The 20,800-nt window shown below is 39.1% G+C and overlaps 1 protein-coding gene across 1 annotated transcript in view; it reads right to left on the bottom strand.

Moving 5' to 3' along the window:
• Positions 1-20,800, bottom strand: part of LOC139445313 (PR domain zinc finger protein 14-like) — an 89,309-nt gene that overhangs the window by 13,557 nt on the left and 54,952 nt on the right. Inside the window, exon 8 of the mRNA XM_071226436.1 lies at positions 7,233-7,343. Coding sequence (XP_071082537.1) covers positions 7,233-7,343 — 111 coding nt within the window. The remainder of the gene's footprint in view (positions 1-7,232; positions 7,344-20,800) is intronic.

Genomic DNA, 20,800 nt, shown 5'->3' with positions numbered 1-20,800 from the left:
CCAGCGATTTCGAAAAGAATCTATATAAGCTCATGAATAACTCGGTATTTGGTAAAACTATGGAGAATCTAAGGAAGCGTGTTGATGTTAAATTAGTCAGATCTAATGAGGAAGAAAGTCTCAGGAAACTTATAGCCAGTCCGGCTTTTAACAGAAGCAAGATATTTGATAACGACTTAGCCGCGTTGCATATACAGAAAAGTAATATAAAATTCAACAGACCGGTGTACGTCGGTATGAGTATTCTCGACTTGTCAAAACACTTAATGTATGACTTTTTTTACAACGAACTTAAGAAGCAATACGGCGATAGATGCGAGGTGTTATATACCGACACAGATTCTTTGTTGATGGAAATACAAACCGAGGATGTGTATAAAGATATGGCAGAAAAAATAGATATGTACGACACGAGCGATTACCCAAACGATAATCCACTGCACAGCGTAGTAAATAAAAAGGTATTAGGTAAGATGAAGGATGAATGTGCTGGGACTCCTATAGCGGAGTATGTCGGATTAAGACCTAAGATGTATTCTATAAAAAAGTTCGATAATGGAGAGATAAGAAAAGCCAAGGGTGTTAAGAAGTATGTTGTAAAAAAGCATATCAAACACGAACAGTATAAAGAATCATTATTCAACGGTAGCACATTCAAACACGAGATGAACTCTTTAAGAAGTTACGATCATAGGATATATGGATTAAGAATGAACAAGACATCATTATCCCCCTTAGATACAAAGAGATGGATTGATAATGATGGTGTAACTACCTATGCTTATGGTTATGGTGGTAATACCGTACCGTCGGGAACTATGAACAACTCTTCTCGTACAAATGCCCTACCCGGTCCATCTTGAAGATAATAAAGAATAGGCTCTCCTTCTTTCGTAACCAATCTACTAATGTTATACGTCTTAAGGGACCATATGGGATCGGTTGCGCGACGTAGGCCTCCTTTGAGTTCACCGGGCTGGTATAAATATCTTACCCTTACTCTATCCGGAAGTTTTCGTTCTTTGCCTCTCCTCGGTGATGAAGATTCGGAAGTCACGGATTTCATTTTAATAGCATCGGATGGTTTCTTCCCTATTAATCTCGTTACTTCATTATTCAGCGTGGATACAACGGCTGATAACCGTGTCACCCATTCGGTTGATCTCAATCGCTCAGATTTCATTTCGATCCCATACTGATAGCCAAACAAACGTTCCGCTAATGTCCTGTTAAATCTTTCAACGATAGCTTGACTACGGTGGGCCTCTCTTTCACCACGGACGATTTTGACATCGTGCTTTGTTAACAGTTTAGTTACTGATCCCATAAACTCGCGACCGGGATCTACTTGAAATAGCTTAGGCCATTTTAGCGGTCAGCGTTTATATATGCGACTCAGTGCATTAGCTACTTCTGTTGAATCTTTCGAGGTTAATGGCTCAGCATCTTTGTATCGACTAGCCACATCCACTACTGTTAAAGCGTATTTATACGTTTTGCGTTTTACCTTATCGTGAGGAAGAAACAAGATGTCAGCCTGATGAACTTCATTCGTTGTAAAAATATCAAACTTCTTCCTCGGTTTATAACGCGGTGCCGGTAAATATATTTGCCACAACGCTTGTTTCTTTAACCAATCCTTGGCTATATCTTTAGATACCTTAGCCGCGGTGGCTAATTTTTGTATTGCTCCTATACCTTTCCAATATCCTTGTGGGCTATAGTAAATTTTATTCATTATTAATTAATTTTTTATTTTTTTTAATACGACTCATGACTATTGTTGAATCGCATCATCATTTTGGCATAAAAAATTCCCTCTGTAGTAGCAGTATAGGTATATAAATCCGGCTCCAGTGGAAGTGAGCCAGAACCATCATTACCTATAAAAATTTATATCATAGACTCCAGGTGGTGGTGAGCTAGAGTCAATTTAGCTGAATCTCATGACTATCGTTGAATCGCATAGTCATTTACACATAAAAAATGCTACCTGTAGTAGCAGTATAGGTATATGAATCCGGCTCCAGTGGAAGTGAGCCAGAACCCCCATTACCTATACTACTGGATTACAAAAAGATTCAGTTTTAATATTTGTTTATATCTCGCCTGAAAACTCCCCTGTTTTTAATGAGGCTAACATTGATCCCATAAGTCATCTTGAGGGATATATTGAGACAATCATAAATAGCTATAACAATCATTACCTACTACTTGCTGGAGATTTCAATGCAAGGATGTGTACATTTCTGGATTATATCCCAGCTGATGATCTCAACTTCATTCATGAGAACAGTGATGACTATCCAACTGATGGGTTCGATATTCCCCGTAAAACAAAGGATAACACTCGATACAACAGTTATGGTGTCAAACTAGCAGAATTATGTTGCACACATGATGTCCATGTACTAAACGGACAGCTATTTGATGACATGGATGGGAACTTTACTTGTATCACTCACAATGGTGCCAGTGTGGTGGACTATTTTCTGGCAAGTACAGATTTATTTCCACATTTTAGCTCCTTTGGTGTTCATGAGTGAGATGAATCTAATCACTTCCCTCTTTACTGTACTATTGACTTTCCACTTAATTACTCTAAGGAATCCAACAGCAACCCCAATGTTTTTAATAAAAGTCATATTGGTAATGAAACCCATTAAGATTCAGCTCAGCAAGAAAGATGGACCAAGTATACATGGTGCCCATATAACAATAAATCATTTATAGTGAATTCCCAAGGTCTCTTTTTAACATATTGTGACAGTATATACAATCAGATTGAAGAAAATGTCGAAGACAGTGTAGATACTTTAACAGACCTTTACCATAGTGCTGCAGAAAAGTTTTAAAAAGTGTACAAAGGTAGTAAGTAAACTGACATATCACCACAGCCACCTTGATGTGATGATCAGCTGAAAGTATTAAAACAAAAGAAATATGCAGCTCTAAGGCTCCACAGGAAATATGGACAGGGTATTGCTATATATGTAGAATGTAAAAGGAAATTTAAAGAAACATTTTATTTGAAAAAGGAAGATTATTGCCATAAACAGAGGGAAATTCTCAGTGCATCCAGACATGATTCAAAATCTTTTTGGAAAAAGTTAAAATCCTGCAGAGTAAATCATAAGAATCCTTCCAACATAACAGTAGATCAGTGGTTTGAACATTTTAATAACCTGTTGAACTGTAATTCTGACTGTAGCTATGATTACAGTGACCCAATATGGGAATACACAGATGAAGATGACAGTGACTATTTATGTGAATTAAATGACCCTTTTACACAAGAGGAAATTAATGGGAGTTTGAAATTGCTCAAAACAAGCAAATCTCCTGGCCCAGATGTCATAGTTAACGAATTCTTTAAAGCAACTAAGAACTATATCTCACCATTATTAACAAAACTATTCAATAAACTTAACAACAGTTGTATATTTCCTAGTAGCTGGGGCAAGAGTATTATTTATCCCCTACACAAATCAGGCAGCTTCTCAGATCCAAATAATTACAGAGGCATTTCCTTGATAAATTCATTGTGTAAAGTTCTTACAACAGTAGTTAACAACAGACTTCAACATTGGTGTGAAAACAACAATATTATATCTGAATTTCAATCTGGCTTCAGAAAAAATTATTCCACTATTGACCAGATATTTACCCTACAAGCTATGGTCTACAAATATTTATCAAAGAGAAATGGAAGGTTTTATGTTCTTTTTATAGACTTTTCAAAAGCTTTTGATAGTGTGAACCACAAAATGTTATTTAACAGACTCCTTCAACTGAGAGTTAAAGGTAAATTTCTCAAGTTCATTATTCAGATGTATTCAACACTATTTGCATGAGTGAGAACTGACTGTGGACTATCGCCATACTTCTAGTGTACCATGGGTACCCGTCAGGGGTGTATCTTAAGGCCTCAGATCTTCATCATATTTATTAATCTGTTAGTTTCAATGTTGGAGGAAGAAGGTGGTAGAGGTGTGTTTATATCTACTCATATCCCTGATGTATTTGCTCTGTTATTTGCTGATGATGTGTCAACCGTCTCTGATACAGCTCTACAGCTTCAAAAGAAAATAAAGGCTCTGGAGAAATTCTGTATGATACTGGCATGAAAGTCAACCTGAATAAGACTAAAATAATAGTATTTCGGAATGGAGGTCCTCTTCGCAGTTATGAAAAGTGGTTTTTGAATGGTCAACAGATAGAAGCTGTCAACATGTACAGATATTTAGGAATTATTGTCTCACCAAAGTTATCTTGGACCAAGGCCCAAGCATGTCTAGCAGCCCAGGCAAGGAAAGCACTTCTATCAATATATAGTTATCAAAAACAATTTGGATACATTAATCACCATGATCTTTTTAATATTTTTGATGCTATGATTTCACCAATCCTATGTTATGGATCAGAGATCTGGGGAACCAGCTACTGTAACATTATTGAGAGTGTCCATAACAGATTCTGCAAATCCTTTTTGAAAGTAAATAAGTTCACCAACAACAACATGGTTCTAGGAGACTGTGGTAGGATCCCCCTACAGTATAACTACATGTCAAGAGCAGTCAAGTACTGGTGCAGACTAATTCAGATGGAACAACTCAGGCTACCCATCCAAGCTTATTATATACTAAAATCTCTTGATGATAATGGTAAAATTACATGGGCATCAAATATTAGAATGATTTTATTCCAGTTTGGATTTGGTTTTGTTTGGCTAAGCCAAGACATTGGTAATATTCAACATTTTATGACAGATTTTAAACGAAGATTTTACGACTGCCTCACTCAATATTGGCACTTTTCCCCGACATCATCAACGAAATGCAATTACTACTCACATTTCAAGTCAATACTAAATGTGGAATCATATATTACTTGTGATATGTCTTCTTACCAACGTAGACTTAGAGCCATGTTACGGTGTAATAATTTCAGACTTGCTGTTGAACTGGGGCGTCACAACAACATCCCATATAATGAACGTGTCTGCACTTTCTGTTCTTCAAAGGGACATAACCATGTTGAAGATGAATTCCATGTTCTTATGATTTGTGACCAGTATTCTAGAGCAAGAAGAAACTCATTTCCCACGTGTCTCGTTACCCCTCCCTCTATTGAGAATTTTATATGACTTATGTCAGCTGAAAACGAACAAATTATAAAAGGCTTAGGTAAATTTCTCTCCAAAGTCATGAAGATCGAACGGAAACACAGTGTGGAACGGTAAATCATTATTAAATCTCCTCAGCATGCAAATATATATACAGTATATTTCCATTGTATTATGGGCCGATGGCCTGAAGTACCGAATACATTTGTCTGTCTGTCTGTCTGTAAATAGAGGAGACTTAAATGTGTGTAAATAGAGGAGACTTAAATTAGTGTAAATAGAGGAGACTTAAATGTGTGTAAATAGAGGAGACTTAAATTAGTGTAAATAGAGGAGACTTAAATGTGTGTAAATAGAGGAGACTTTATGTGTGTAAATAGAAAAGACTTCAATGTTTGTACAAAGAGGAGACTTCATGTGTAAATGAGATGGATTAACCCGTGACGTGGTGAAGGAGCAACTCGTTTTACCCTTGCTAAATTCATCCATGCCCAGTGAACCATGTTAGTGAACGTCACGGCTACAACCTTAGCACACCTGTAACTGTTTGGTCAAACGGCATGACGCCTCAAACAAAGCATACATTCGGAATTGGTAAGTTAAGGAAATAAAAAGGTTGAGTTAATACATTTATGAATTCAACGGCGCCGTATTTCGCAGTGCCAAAGTTGTCAGAATCTACTGGTCGTGGGTTCGAATCCCAGGTTAATTCCTGACCAGTTAACACTATGCCCCTGTTACCACTATACTAGTAGATTTATTAACAAAGTGGTAAACGATCTATTTATTCTAATCTTTACTCCCACATCATGCAGACACACGTGATAACATATGTAGCTGAAATACTGCTAAAAGTGGCACTGAACCTAACTCTACCCCTCACCTAACGTAATGGGGTTTACGGTAACATGTACTCCAGGTTTGTGTCCTACAAAATTCACAATATTATTGTCAGTTGATTGGAATATTCGCAGCATCCTGCCCCTCAACAGTGCCGCTCAACTTGATAAACAGATAATGCTGTACCACCATGGCGAACAGGAAGTTGCACAAGAGCAATTGCCCTTTTCCCACTGGACAGTTATTTTACAGTATGACAAACAGCTGGTTAGTTTTAAATATTTTGAATACTATTTCACACTTGAATATTTTTTTCTTAAGTATTAGGAACTCAGCGTACTCGTCGGGAACAATGTTGACAGAAAATGTTTGAATAGCAACTTTGAAAGCAACATGTTTTAGGTGGATCTCTCTGTTGACATTTTAAACGGTTGACTACATACCCAGGTGAGCTACAGTGCCTTGGCCCTTTGTTTAGCCTATTCATTGTCTACCTGTCTATCTCAGCCATCGCCTATGTCTGTAAACATGACATGCCAACAATAGCAACATTACCATTGATAATTACTGTTATCTTGCAGTGAAGATATATAGCTGACATCATTTAAAGCTTTAACATAATATATGCAACATCAAAAGATTTGAGTATACATGGAGTATGTTGTTTAATCAATTAGCTTCTTTCGTCTTGTACTCTCTTGCATGTTTCTCTCTTTCACAACTACAACACTTTTGTAATTTATTAAAATCAGTTTCGAGAGGATCTCAAAAGTTACAAGCATAACTTGTACCCGAATTCCGTCCAATTTTTGAAGAAAATATTACCAAACCTACCAGTTTACGGACATCAGCTCACGTGTCACTTTGGGTCATATAGTTACTTGCACGGTGTGGAACTGTCCGATTTAAAAAATAACAAGCACCAAAGAACAGTTTAATCCTCCCTCCATAGCTTCATCTATTGCTTGTCAGTGTGGACTTTAAATCCACAATGGGATGCACATGAACATTTTCACTTGTTGTATAACAGGCTACACCTAGGCAATTAAACACAGACGTCAGTACTGGGATATTTCACCTCAAACAACTTCATTGACCCAGATACGTCGTTGATATGCTGGTTCACCAGACCTGGAAGATATGTAAGAACTGATCTGATCCCTCGACACATGTTTACTTATCATATTTGTAATAAAAAAATACAAAATTCTGTAATAGTAAAACACTTTTGCAGCTGAGCGACAGGCATCATTCAGATATTACTCACCTTGAAGGGTTTCTCGCCAGAGTGCTGCCTGATGTGTGTTCTTAGTATACTTGAGGCTGTGAAAGCTTTGTTGCAATATACACACTTGTATGGACGCTCGCCGCTATGCACCTGAGGGTATATAAATACTGTCAGATAAGATATGGTATGTTACTGAAGTGAGTAAGCGAGGTTTACAGCGGTCAGCAATATTCAAGCGTCTGACGTCTGTCTTGAAATAAACGAGTCTAAACCAGACAATATAGTTATTGACATCATGTGCACTGATCTACACATTTGGGATACGGTGACGTCCATCAACCAAGTGAGGGAGGCTGACCCCTCGATCCCGTTAGTCACCATTAACGACAAGCATAGTCGCCTTTTACAGCGAATCTTCGCGAGACCAGTGCATTAGTAGTTTAACACCGACAGATCCCCACCCTTCACCCTAACTAGTTATTTAGTGGCCCTTATAATGTGTGAGCTTGAAGAACTTCAATATTTGTATAGTTTCTTTGTATATGTACCCACATCAAATTGTATAATCGCCCATCAGGGTATATGCATGCAGTTCAGTACATCGGCTATCCGAAGCGGTACGCGAAATGCGAAGATCTCATACAACGTACGTAAATTGAAGTTCGTCAGTAAATGTGATTTTCACACACAGTTTGCATGTTTACTCTGTTGACTGGCATTAAGGAACTTCAAAGGCAATACAATAATTGAACCAGGCACCGTTCACTAATTGGTATGCGGGGAGAAGGTGTTGACGACAAGACAAAGGCTGTAGATCAGTGGATAAGTGTGATGAATCCTCTCGATGCGCGTTGGGTCGTGTCGACCAAGGAGAAAGAGAAGATTTTAATATAGTGTCACCCGCTGTACATATAAAATGACAAGGCAAGAAAATAAAACCCCTCATTGACCTCCCCAGCCATAACCGACGAGTTCCATTACCCCCCTAGAGGCGAATATTTGACCAGCAAAGAAAAAAACATTAATTCAAATCAAATATGATAACTTACAATCTTAAAAAACTATCTAAATATGTAAAAATAACACTCTCTGTACTAAAGTAAACCACTGTTGCTATTTGATCACATTGTATTTTTGTATATATGTATGTTATTACAGTCAAGTCCCGTTAATCCGACATAGATGGTTTTGTCGGATTAACGAGTATGTCGGATAAACGAAATTTAGTAGTATCAACGTTCGTGATCGAAAATCGGACAACTACCCGATAGATAAGGATTCAAACACGTAATAAAAAACCCATAAAATAAATATTCATATTGTTATGTTACATTGTTGGCGGAATATTTTTTCTAATCATGCAACCTCTAAAGTTTAACACAAAACAACTGTTACGGACTGTATCACTTATTCAAAATACTTCCAAAAGCATAGTCTGGAATGGAAGTCGCAACTTTGAAACTGGTACCCAAAGCTAAGAAAGCTGCTTTCTAAGTGGCTAACGTCGACTTCCTGTTGGGCAATTCCTAGGTAGGTCATAGTTCGCGAAAGGTTGTAAATAAAGAAATTTAATTGAACTGACAACTGCTCAATCACATCCGCACCCTCACCCACACCGGGCCGCCTCCGTGGTCTAGTGGTAGAGCGTCCGCCCGAAGAGCGGAAGGTCGGAGTTCGAACCCCGGCCGCGTCATACCAAAAGACGTTAAAAGTTGGTACCCTGTCTGGCGCTCGGCATAAAGGGGCTAAAGCAAGGACTGGTCGGCTCGGAGTCAGAGTATACTGTGTCTGAGTGGGGTATTCATGTTAAACTGCGGCATGATATCTCTAGCTATTATAGCACTAGCACTATCAATCGGCATTACCCTCACGCACACCCTATTTCTCAAACATACCCTCACCTGTACCCACTCCCGCATCCATACTAACTCCCTTATCTGCATTATCAACCAAGTCATCACTCGCATCCACATCCTTTCCCGCTTCCACAAAAAGAAGCATCAACCACGTACAAAGACACTAACAAAGTAACAATCCACTGTCACATATACCCACTCCCAACTAAACAACACACATACACATACAATTAAAGAAAACAATACGAAACAAGCATAAAGCACAATCTTACGGGCCAGTGACTCATCACAACTCGCAGCATCTCCATACAACAACCATACAAACACAGCAAAACAACTCGATAGATGATAGGAATTATCAAAACAACCTAATTTATTGTTTTATATTATATTTTCTTCTCTGAAACATTGCGAAGACTAATGCAGCAAGTATAGTTTAATCAGATCGTCGTACTGCATTAAGAATACGGTTTGATCTGCAGGAGACATGGTATTAAACGACGGGTTAATAAGGGATACTTTCTGCCAAAGATTAAGCCTTAGATGACTATAACAATCACATGTTACCAAAAAGTGAACTTCATCTTCAACAGTGTGGCCATTACATAATTTACTGATGCGTTCAGAAATAGGAGTTTTTTGGCGTGCATAACGGTCTCTTTCTAATTCTAAGGGTAAAGTTCCACTGCGAAGTTTAGCTAAAGTGCTTCGTTGTGATATATCCAGAATATGACGAACATAAAATGAAACATTCAGTGTATTTTTAAACAATTTAAACATTCTAAGCTTATTACGTACCTGTAGTATGGCCAGTGTCATTCAAAAGTGGATGAAAACAGTTTTCTCTATCAAGTTCTATCAATTTTGATGGGGGGGGGGGGAGATTAGAACTCTTGACCCCAGCAGTGATAACTCACAGGTTGCCCATAGTATGTATTCCTCATCTTTGAATGACATTGTTATGTATACTTGTTTCAACTGCTGCTCAATAAACCATGATGTAGAATGTATAGTTGTTTGTGTGTATAATAGTATTAAAGTTGGCATTTTAAAGTGTGCAGTAGTTAATGCGAGCAAGACCACTCGCATTTTTCGCATTTAATTCACGCTAGCGTTAATTTCAAGATTTACAGTAGTTATCAGGTATATAACCGAGAGGTGAGAATTTTTTTTCAAGAAATTGTACAAGAAACAGGTACTGAAAATTGTGTCATGAATGCATGTCATAATACAATCATATACACAAAATGGCATCTGCATAGGAAGTGTGGTGTCAGCGGAGATGGAAGACCCAACCAGGGTCCAAAAACGACAAAAAGCCAAAAAAACATGCGTTAAAGCATACATCACACAACTTTGGACAGGAAAGGAAGTTTCCTAACAATTGTTGGGAAGTTATGAACCAAAAATCATAATGCTTGAAGTTTATTTAGTTAGTTAGAGATGGCCGTAATAACAAGCCATATGCAAAGACAATAACAATTCTATTGGACGAAAATCATACTGATTGGACAGCAGGTACACCCCTTTCAATGGTGCGTTGGTATCTAAATAATGTTTATGTGGAATAAACACCCAATTCTGCCTGTCAGGGGGTACATTGCATTTCATTCATTATTCGCAAATATCGAAACAAAATCACATGCCTAAAAAGGCGTTATCTGTTTACTGATAACAAGTAAAATGCATGCTGGAAGCAATTTGTAAGTAAACTATTGCGTCGTCGGAAAAATCAGGAAATTGTCTTTATTCTACATATACTTTGTCTGTTGCATAATACATAAATTATGACTTGTTTTGAGACAAATCAGCACTATTACTCATTCATACGGTATCTTAACATGTCCATGCATTAAATTGATTATATCTTTTGATCCAGTGGACTCTCATAGTCATATACAGATGAAGGAAGATCAGATTATGCATATTGAATGTCAATGCTCCTCATCAAAACCATTTGCTTCTCAATCATAGCGAAAACACAAAATAGGAAAATACATTTATGAAGTTATGTGATTGTGACTTGTACGTATTCTATGCTTGGTTTTTTGGGGGGTTGTGTTAGTTTCGTTTTCAAAACACAGTTGCAAACAATTTACATCCAACCATCCATCTTAATTCCAGGAGTGTGGCCAGGCGAATAGGGCGTCGCTGCGTCCCCTAGGTGCGCCGGAAACCTATGATCGTGGGTTGCAATCACCCTGCTCATGTTTCTCTGTTTGTCAGCACTATGCCCATGCAGTGTTAACGTCTAAAACCTGCATAACTATCAGGCTTCCCTCCCATATCAAGCTGACGCGCCGCGATATGCAAGTGCCTGAACAAGAAAAAGGCAAAAGCAACAAAACCATTTTTATATGTGTAAGAAATCCCTGCTAAGAGCAGAGTCGATGGTACGATCTCGGTTATATTACGAGAATGTGTTTATGAATCTCTATCAAATAGCTATGATACGAGATGTTCTCCAAGAGAACGTAACCTGCTCCACCGGCGGCACCCATCACTAACACATGCAAAGGTAAGTCAATTGCGAAAACACGGATGGAGCTTCTGGAACATTGCTCGGCGTAAGGGAATAAGTGACTACAGGAAGGTTGAAGTCATACAGTCTTGTAGAGATTTTGTTTCACCCAAAAACCTAGTATTAAGGCACATATCTTAATATGAAACAGACGAGGTTGTTTCACTGGGTAAATCAGTGAAAGGGAATTGGCTATTGGATCGTTATTGAACATATCAGATCATCGATGTACCTGAAGCTTAAGTTAAACTCCTTGGCCAGGTTGCCTTGTTTGGATTTTGTAAATACGAGCGGAAATTCCGACTCATGTGCATAAAGAAACATATCAAGAAGGGGAGCACGATTGGTGCCCATGGGGATACCAACTTCTTGTCTAAATATCTTATCCCCAAATGTCACTATAAACGTGAAAGTGGATCCACATCTCAGATGTTTCAGACCAGTGGGGAAATTATTAGTCAGATCTAGCCAGCAAAATATTTCTCAATAATTTAAAGATATTTCAAGATGTATCTAACATGAAACAAGTATTCACATAGTGAATTAGTAAAAAAATTTACTTCCCACCAGATAGAAGAAGCTTAAAATCATTCAGCAGGAATTCCGTGGCCCAGAAATAAGTCACACAGCTATGTGAAAATACCCAAAAGAAATTGGTACATAAAAGATTTGTGTGATTTTACATTGCCTATACTTTGGTACAGAAGTAACAAAATATGTCCTTGTTATATGATGTTAAGTCCTATTTTTTTGGTAAAAAGTTGAAAATACGAATTTTCTAGGAATATATTTGTATGTTAATGTATGTACGTCTTTGATTTTAGAAATGTCTTATTGGGGATAAAAAACATCTTCCCTGGGCAAAGCAGTTAACTGTCTGTAAAAGTCTTAAGTTTCAACCCTTGCCGATCCAGGCTGGAATAGCGGAGATATAAACTTCCATAGTCGAATGAAAGTCGCGTATTGAAATCGACATACGGTTCGTGAATAACATGCCGACTGTTGTGCAGAAAATTCTGTCGATTGCAGGATTTGCAAAACATGTGTACTACCAAGTGGGCGTCGACGGATAGTTTTCCAAATCTTTTCATGTTGTTAATCAACTTGCACGAGGTGGGACCCGTTTAATTACAATACAGAACTTGGCTATCGACCATTATGTTTGAAGTAAATGCAAGTTTTATGAAAGATGGAATCTGGTTGGTCAATAGGAGAGACATAGATGGGACATAACTCGTAATAACCACTGGTTATGGACAAGCCGAATAGCGACTCGTGCCCCTCTTGTGGCCATTTTTGCGACTGGTTTCTGTCTAAGCGCAAAGCGTATGTCATTCAGAGCCATTGGCTATGACCATACTGTCATCAGCAGACTCGTAACAAAACACAGACAGACACGTAAAGTCCATCCACAACCAGGGCCACCCCGAAAGACAATTTTACGAGAATACAGGGCTCTAGCACGTCTTGTGAGGCGACAACCCTTCAGTACGAGTAAAGCTCAATGGAAAGAACAATGGATTCCCAACAGGCATCTGTCCACCAGAAGTGTTCGCAACAGGCTAAAATAATTTTAGTTAAAGTCACGAAGGGCCAATAGACATATCTTGTTAACAGCTCATATTCAGAGACCTCGATTGGCTAGGTGCATGGCTCAACGTCATTGGAATCTGAGAACATGACAACGGACCCACTGGTCTAATGAAAGCCGATTCTTGCTGCACGTCACAGATGGGCGAATGCGAGTTTGGAGACACAGAAACACAAAGCATACCCGTAGGCACATTGTACCAACAGTCCCGTATGGTGGAGGCTCCGTCATGGTGTGGGTAGCAATATCTCATGACTTTAAACTGGACATGGTAACAGTAAGAGGCAATCTCAACAACGAACGTTACATCCAGACCGTCCTCAATCCTGTTGAGACACATTTTGAAAACCATGCACTTGCCACTCGACCTGTGGACAATGCTACAGCTCATCCTTCTCGTGCTGTGACTACATGTCTGGAAGGACATACTATGGACACTTTACCTTGGCTCGATATGACTCCAGATTTGAATTTATTCGAACATGTTTGGGACATTCTTGGACGTCAGCTGCAAGCAATGGATCCACCAGTACAGAACGTGGTAGCTTTCGAGGTTGCATTTTATCGGGAGTGGCAGCAATTACCTCTTGATCATATCAGAAGATTCACTGGGGGATTGGGAGGAAGGTACAAGCTGCCATCCAGACACAATGCTGTTACACTCACTACTGATTTTTAAAGACAACAATGAATTGTTTTGGACAGTAATGGCCGTTCATACCTGATCATTGAACTTCCCAATTTAAATATTGAACATTTGTATCATTCTCTATGTTTTCAAGAGTCTTACACACGATATTTATTCCTCCACCAAAGCCTTGGCTTGACACAAATGATCCTTTTTCTTGTACATATATTAAGGATTGCTTGATTAATTTCTAGGTGTATAGTACGACAGTGTTGTAATTGACCAAGTATCTAATAGACAATGAGGTGTAAGTACAAAGTTCATTAACAGTGCTTATTTCCATGAATATTGTCTATCATAATAATCAGCAACCATGTTTGGTGGTGCGGAAGTTTCACAGCTGACACCCTTACATGTACTACACACTATGCTATACATCAGCTCCACTTTTTTGCAACTGCAAATTGAATTTGTGCATCCCTTCTTACATGCACATCTGACAACCTTCATTAATGATTCTGGAACAGGTACTTTGTCTAGTCAGAGGCTAGAAGCAGTTATCATCTACGTTCCATCCCTTCCATTCTTGTAGTTGCAAGTAAACCCTGTAGCTGTGATATGTAGCTGCTGCAGATTTTGGGGTAGAATTTACGGATCCACAAATGTAGAGGTCTTTGCCATCTTTTCAGTGAATTTCTGGACTCTCAAATTGTCAAGTCCTTGTCTGATTTCATCTTTGAAGAGACGAAGTAAAGCTTCTTCCCCAGCATGTTCAATCTCGTCCTTGTGACATATGTTGGATGTTGGTCGAATACAAATGTAGCCTTTCTTAATTCCTCACATTTATGGTGCATTTTCAGTGCAACACCTTTTCAGATTTCATTAACCTTTGAAGTAGTATCACGTCCAAGGGTAGCACGCAAAACCGACTACTCTCACAATGTTTCTTTTGTTTCATGGATATTTTCTTTGATGTTGGAGTTGACCTTGGCAAAAAATAGATTTCAACTGATTCCATCTGTACATGGCAGCAGAGTAAGACTACTAAGTGAGTATCATCTCCAGCTAAGGTTCTTCGAAAGATGCATGGATGGTGTCAATACCAGATCCTCTAAGTTTGTCACTCAACAAGCAGATTAACTTTTGAGTGTTTTTCGTGCTTGCTAGGGATGTATTTTTTTCATCCCTCTCAGGATAATGTCTTTGCTGCAACTTCACTTCCAACGCCTTTGCTTGGGCCAACATCATACCCATCAAAGTAGACTATGACCTTTCTATGCCAGTTTATTTCTCAAGCTACTGGTACTTTGCCATCAGATTTGGCCTTTTGCTTCATACAATCTGCTAAAAGACGCTTGTAAGCTTCTCTAAGCAAATGTAGTTATTTAAACAGAGGAGGGGGATGTGTACCTAGTTCCAGCCTGTTTTGCATCATCATCATTAGGCTCACCAGATACAACTCCAACAGTCCAATACCAAATGGGTTTCAGTCGCATGACTATTCATTTATGACTTCTTTGTTTTTCCGATCTCTCTGTCGTCTATCATTGCTGCTCTCGTTGTGCTGTAAGTTACTGCATTGCTTCATTCATTTCTGAACAAGATGACCAGGTTAGCCTCTGAACCTCTGGGATTGTCAGACCAGTAGCAGTGTTCAGGCTTCTCATCAACATTTGTCCAATGACTAAAACAGTTGAAAGGCCAGCCCAAATGCAACCACTCTGTCTCAGAACATGATGCCCTTGGATACAAAGGCAATAAACCTCTGGATTCCCTGCTTTCAGATTCTACAAGTTCCTAAGATAAACATACACTGACTTTAGATACAGACTATGATATGACGCTGCAAATTATAGCAGCATGTTTTAAAGCGTTTTCAGATGAAGTAACCAATCATTCATTCTATCAAGCCTTTATGAACGTTCTGAGGATTTCAATCATTTTTATGTACTGAAGGCATAGCTTTACAGTTCTCCTTTCACTTATTGCTCTACGGTATGTCCTTAATATCTCAACCACTTTTGTTACCACTGTTAATGAACACGCCACATCTACAACAAACTCCAAAGTAATAATAATAATAATAATATTTTATCTACATGCACATATCTACCTCTATCTATCTATGTTCTATGGACCCGTGAAGAGCCGGGGTAGAATAGGTCTTCAGCAATCCATGCTTTCCGTAACAGGCCACTTTTGTTATCAATGGTAATGAACATGCCACATCTACACCAAACTCCAGTAGTAGTAGTAGTAGTAGTAGTAGTAGTAGTAGTAGTAGTAGTAGTAGTAGTAGTAGTAGTAGTAATAATAATAAAAAAAAATATAGCTGCGGGCAGCGATGTCGGGCTCTATGATTTCGAGAATTACCGAGTCATTCGGTTTCAGCCTACTCGATTCCGCTTTATAATACAGTGCATAACAGTATTGTATAATGTAATTTATAATTTGATATTTCACTGACTTCTTCTTTGATAGGCATTTAGAAGTTGGAGTACTAAGTGAGGATAAGAATTTATGGATGAACAACTTCTTTATTACAATTAAGAGTGACGTTTCGGTTTAGGTTCTATCACCGTTATCAAGTACGTGATATACCGAGTGTGGTTGACAAGTATCTATACAAGTAGTAGGCAATGTTTATGCAGTAGAGTAGATATTGTTATACTGGAGTATAGGAGCCTGTTATGTACACACAAGGGTATTGATGACAATCGTCGGTGAAGTCAGTGACAGAAACAAAGGATGAAGCCAGTAATATAAACAACGGGATTATGGCTGATTGGGGCCTTTGATGAGTTGATGGTACACGGAGGGTATGAACATCAAAATCAACTATGGCCGCAACTAATAACTATCCCATCAAATATATCAATGTTTGATATGTTATGTCCGGAGACAAATCTCAGAAAGTTTGGTAGCATTTCATGTGGTGGATTCAAAGTCGTATGCTTTTGAAGACCTGTGTACCCAAAACACACTGTGAAAACCCTGAATCCAAAATGGCTGCCAAACCACGTGGCCAATGGCCAAAGTTAAAGAACAAAAGATGTCAAGCATCTAAAACAGCAGGCACATGCAGAGTGTGAAAATAATCGGAGTAGCGATTTCAGAGCAACGGGGCAAAATACATCTCATGCCAATAGTGAGTGAGTGAGTGAGTATGGTTTTACGCCACTTTTAGCAATATTCCAGCAATATCACAGCGGGGGACACCAGAAATGGGCTTCACGCATTGTACCCATGTCAGGAATCTAACCCAGGTTTTCGGCGTGACGAGCGAACGCTTTAACCGCTAGGCTACCCGACCGCCAGTCATACCAATAAATCATTTAGTTCCAGTCAATTTGAATCCACTTTATAAATGCATTGCACATGAGTGTGCTATAGTGTAATTTATTACGTCAAATGTCATTAGTCTGTTTTGACAAAATTGGCGGGAGCCAGAGCTTTCTTGGTAGTTCTCTACCCTTTAACCGCTAGGCTACCCGGCCGCCAGTCATACCAATAAATCATTTAGTTCCAGTCAATTTGAATCCAATTTATAAATGCATTGCACATGAGTGTGCTATAGTGTAATTTATTACGTCAAATGTCATTAGTCTGTTTTGACAAAATTGGCGGGAGCCAGAGCTTTCTTGGTAGTTCTCTACCCATTCCAGTCCTTGTTCATATTCGAATCCTCAAATGGATTCTTTATACCAATGCCGTCAAATAAAGACGCCGCTCCGTAATTGACGTGTACAAGGGTGTCCCAGGGCATAGAGCCCTAATAATAAATCTAAAGATTACAATAGGACAATATGATTACAATAATTATCTAGACGATCCCACTCTACATACACACACAAAATTTGGTCGAAATCGGACCAGTAGTTTCCGAGTTACAAGTGTTCAAAGGTCTGCTATTCAGAGGTCTGTTGTACGGCAGCTTGGGGCAGGGTGACAGGCAGGGTGGCAGGGGGTCAAATAGTCCGGAAGCATAGCTCCCTTGTCCATTGAGCTACAGTCAAACGAATTAGTGTTCTGACTTCGCCAGGACCCCGGGTTTCTGTCGCATTGTTTAGATAAAGTGCTGAACCTGTTTCCAACCTCGTCCATGTTCGAATCCCCAATTGGTTTGGTTGTACCGATGCCATCCAAAGTAAGGAAACGCTTGCAAGACATAGCCTCTACGACATTGACGTGCCCCAGAACGTCCCGGGATGTTCTACACCCATTTCAAACGCCGTCCATGTTCGAATCTGCAAATGGTTTGCTTGTACCAACGCCGTCAAATGCAAGGAACCGCTTGCGAGACATCACCAAATGTGTCCCAGTGAGCTTTTAACTCACGTTTGACTTTGACCATGTTCGAATCCCCAATTGGTTTGGTTGTACCGACGCCGTCAAAAGTAAGGAAACGCTTGCAAGACATCACCACAACGAAATTGACATGTGCCTGGGTGTCCCATAGTGTTTTAACCAATTTCCTACATCGAACATGTTCGAATCCTCAAATGGTTTGCTTGTACCAACGCCGTCAAAAGACAGACGCCGCTTGCAGAACATTGCCGCTACGAAATTGGCGTGTGCCGGAGTGTCAGAGGGCTACTTAACTCATTTCCGACCTCGACCATGTTTGAATCCGTATATGGTTTGCTTGTACCATCGCGTCTAATTTAAGCAGCGCTTGCGGGACATCGCCGCTACGAAATTGATGGCTCTGGGGTATACCCTTTATCTTCTAAACCCATTTCCGACTTCGACCATGTTTAAATCCTAAACTGGTTTGCTTGTACCAACTCCGTCAAATGTAGGCAGCGGTTGCGGACATTGCCGCTATGACATTCGCATGTGCCGGGTGTCAAAGGCTGTTCTAAACCTATCTACGACCTCGAATCCTCATGTTCGAATCCACAAAGGGTTTGCTTGTACCAACTCAGTCAAAAGATAGTCACCGTTTGCAGGACGTCACCGCTCCGAAATTGAGCGTGCTAGAGTGAATCAGAGTGTTCTAAATCCATTTGAGACCTAGACCATGTTCGAATCCTCAAATGGTTTGTTTGTACCAACGTCGTAAAACATAGTAACTGCAGGCAGGTTGGACATGGCCGCAAGAAATTGGCCTGTTCTGGGGGTGTCGGGGGGCACGGGTGGCCCAGCCGTCAAAAGTAAGCATTTGGCAATTGGGAAATAAATTAGCAAGTCAGGGAGCCTGACCACCCAATCCTGATAATCGCCTATCAAGACAAGCATGGGCTGTTGAAGACCAATTCTAACCCTCATCTTCAAGAGTAGTCTACAGTCAAAGGGAAATAATCCTACCTAGATTTTACGAGGCTTCATTCTTAGTATTTTTGAAATAAATAATCACATATTACCACCAAGCAGTGTTACTTTTAGCATGCAACCAAGAACACAAAATGAAGTACATATGTGAAACTAACTTCATGCAAACTTTCAATAGTTTCTTTAAAGAACCTTACAAGATATGATCTTTAAAGTAAAATGTCGGTGATGAAAATCAAAATCAAATTTGGCCGCAACTATCAAAGATGGCCAAAGACAGCTATTAAAATATTGATTTGTTGTGTATGGAGACAATTCTCAGAAAGTTTGGAAGCATTTGATTAAGCGGATTCAGAGTTCCATGCTTTTGAAGACATGTACCCCCAAAACACTGGGAAAACCTTGAATTCAATATGGCTGCCAAACCACGTGACCAATGGCCAAAGTCAAAGAACAAAAAATGGCAGGCACCTAAAGCAGCAGACACATGCCAATTTTGAAAGTAATCGGACAAGCAGTTTGTGAGCAATAGGCCAACATAAATGTTTAAAAAAATCTTGTTTTGGGGTTATCTGCCCTTGGTCTTTGGGCCTACGGCCTTGGGATTTTTGTGGTATCTGCTTCAGGACATAGGGAATCTTGTTGCCAATTTTGAAGAGATTCCGAGTTGTAGTTCTTGAGTTATGATTGGAACAAAAAACGCCGGAATAATAATAATAAAGAATAATAATAATAATAATAATAATAAATCGAACGATTACAATAGGTCTCTTGCCTTTCAGGCATAGAGCCCTAATAAAGAATAATAATAATAATAATAAATCGAACGATTACAATAGGTCTCTTGCCTTTCAGGCATAGAGCCCTAATAATAATAATAATAATAATAAATCGAACGATTACAATAGGTCTCTTGCCTTTCAGGCATAGAGCCCTAATAATAATAATAATAATAAAGAATAATAATAATAAATCGAACGATTACAATAGATCTCTTGCCTTTCAGGCATAGAGCCCTAATAATAATAATAATAAATATAGATGCAAGCAGCGATGTCGGGCTCCCGCTGGTTAGAATTGTAGAAGCGGATCCTGTTCTATTCATAGAAGTACTTTTGGAAAATTGCACTTTGGTTATACAGAGTACTAAAAACCATTGAAACTGAGTTCTTAATTAAACTAATTTGTTACCATTAATGCATTTTCTCCTGTTGATATATAAAAGCATTCAGACATGCGGAAGGATATGTGCTATAATGTTGTTATACATGAATTATGTATCATTTCTCTCTTATATGCTGCATGACTACAATACTCTACCAATACACACGAAATTTAGCCGAAATCGGACCAGTAGTTCCCGAGTAACAGGTGTCTAGAGTTGTGCTATTTGGCAAGTTGATGGACTGGGGCCAAAGAGTCCCATTTTTAACACTCTGTAGTTTCGTTGTCCATTGAGCTACAGTCAAACCGTTTAGTGTACTGGAATCGCCAGGACAAGGGCTATCAGGAAAATATATCACATTAGACATAAATACATGTTTTCTTTGAAGTTGTTAGTATGGTACTTGGAGCCAAAGTCTGGAGAGTTTGGAAGCTTTTGAGCTGGTAGTTTGAGCTGAGGAGATTTTGGGAGTCAAGTACTGAGAAATCTGCTAAAAAACAGTGCAAAAACACTTAATCCGATCTGGAGGCCAAACGAGGCAATTTCGCTACATTGGATGTGTAGAGAATTTG

Source organism: Haliotis cracherodii, unplaced genomic scaffold, assembly GCF_022045235.1.
Source record: "Haliotis cracherodii isolate W230 unplaced genomic scaffold, xgHalCrac1.p SCAF_6, whole genome shotgun sequence".
NCBI classification, from domain to species: domain Eukaryota; kingdom Metazoa; phylum Mollusca; class Gastropoda; order Lepetellida; family Haliotidae; genus Haliotis; species Haliotis cracherodii.
This window is presented reverse-complemented; position numbering and strand designations above follow the sequence as displayed.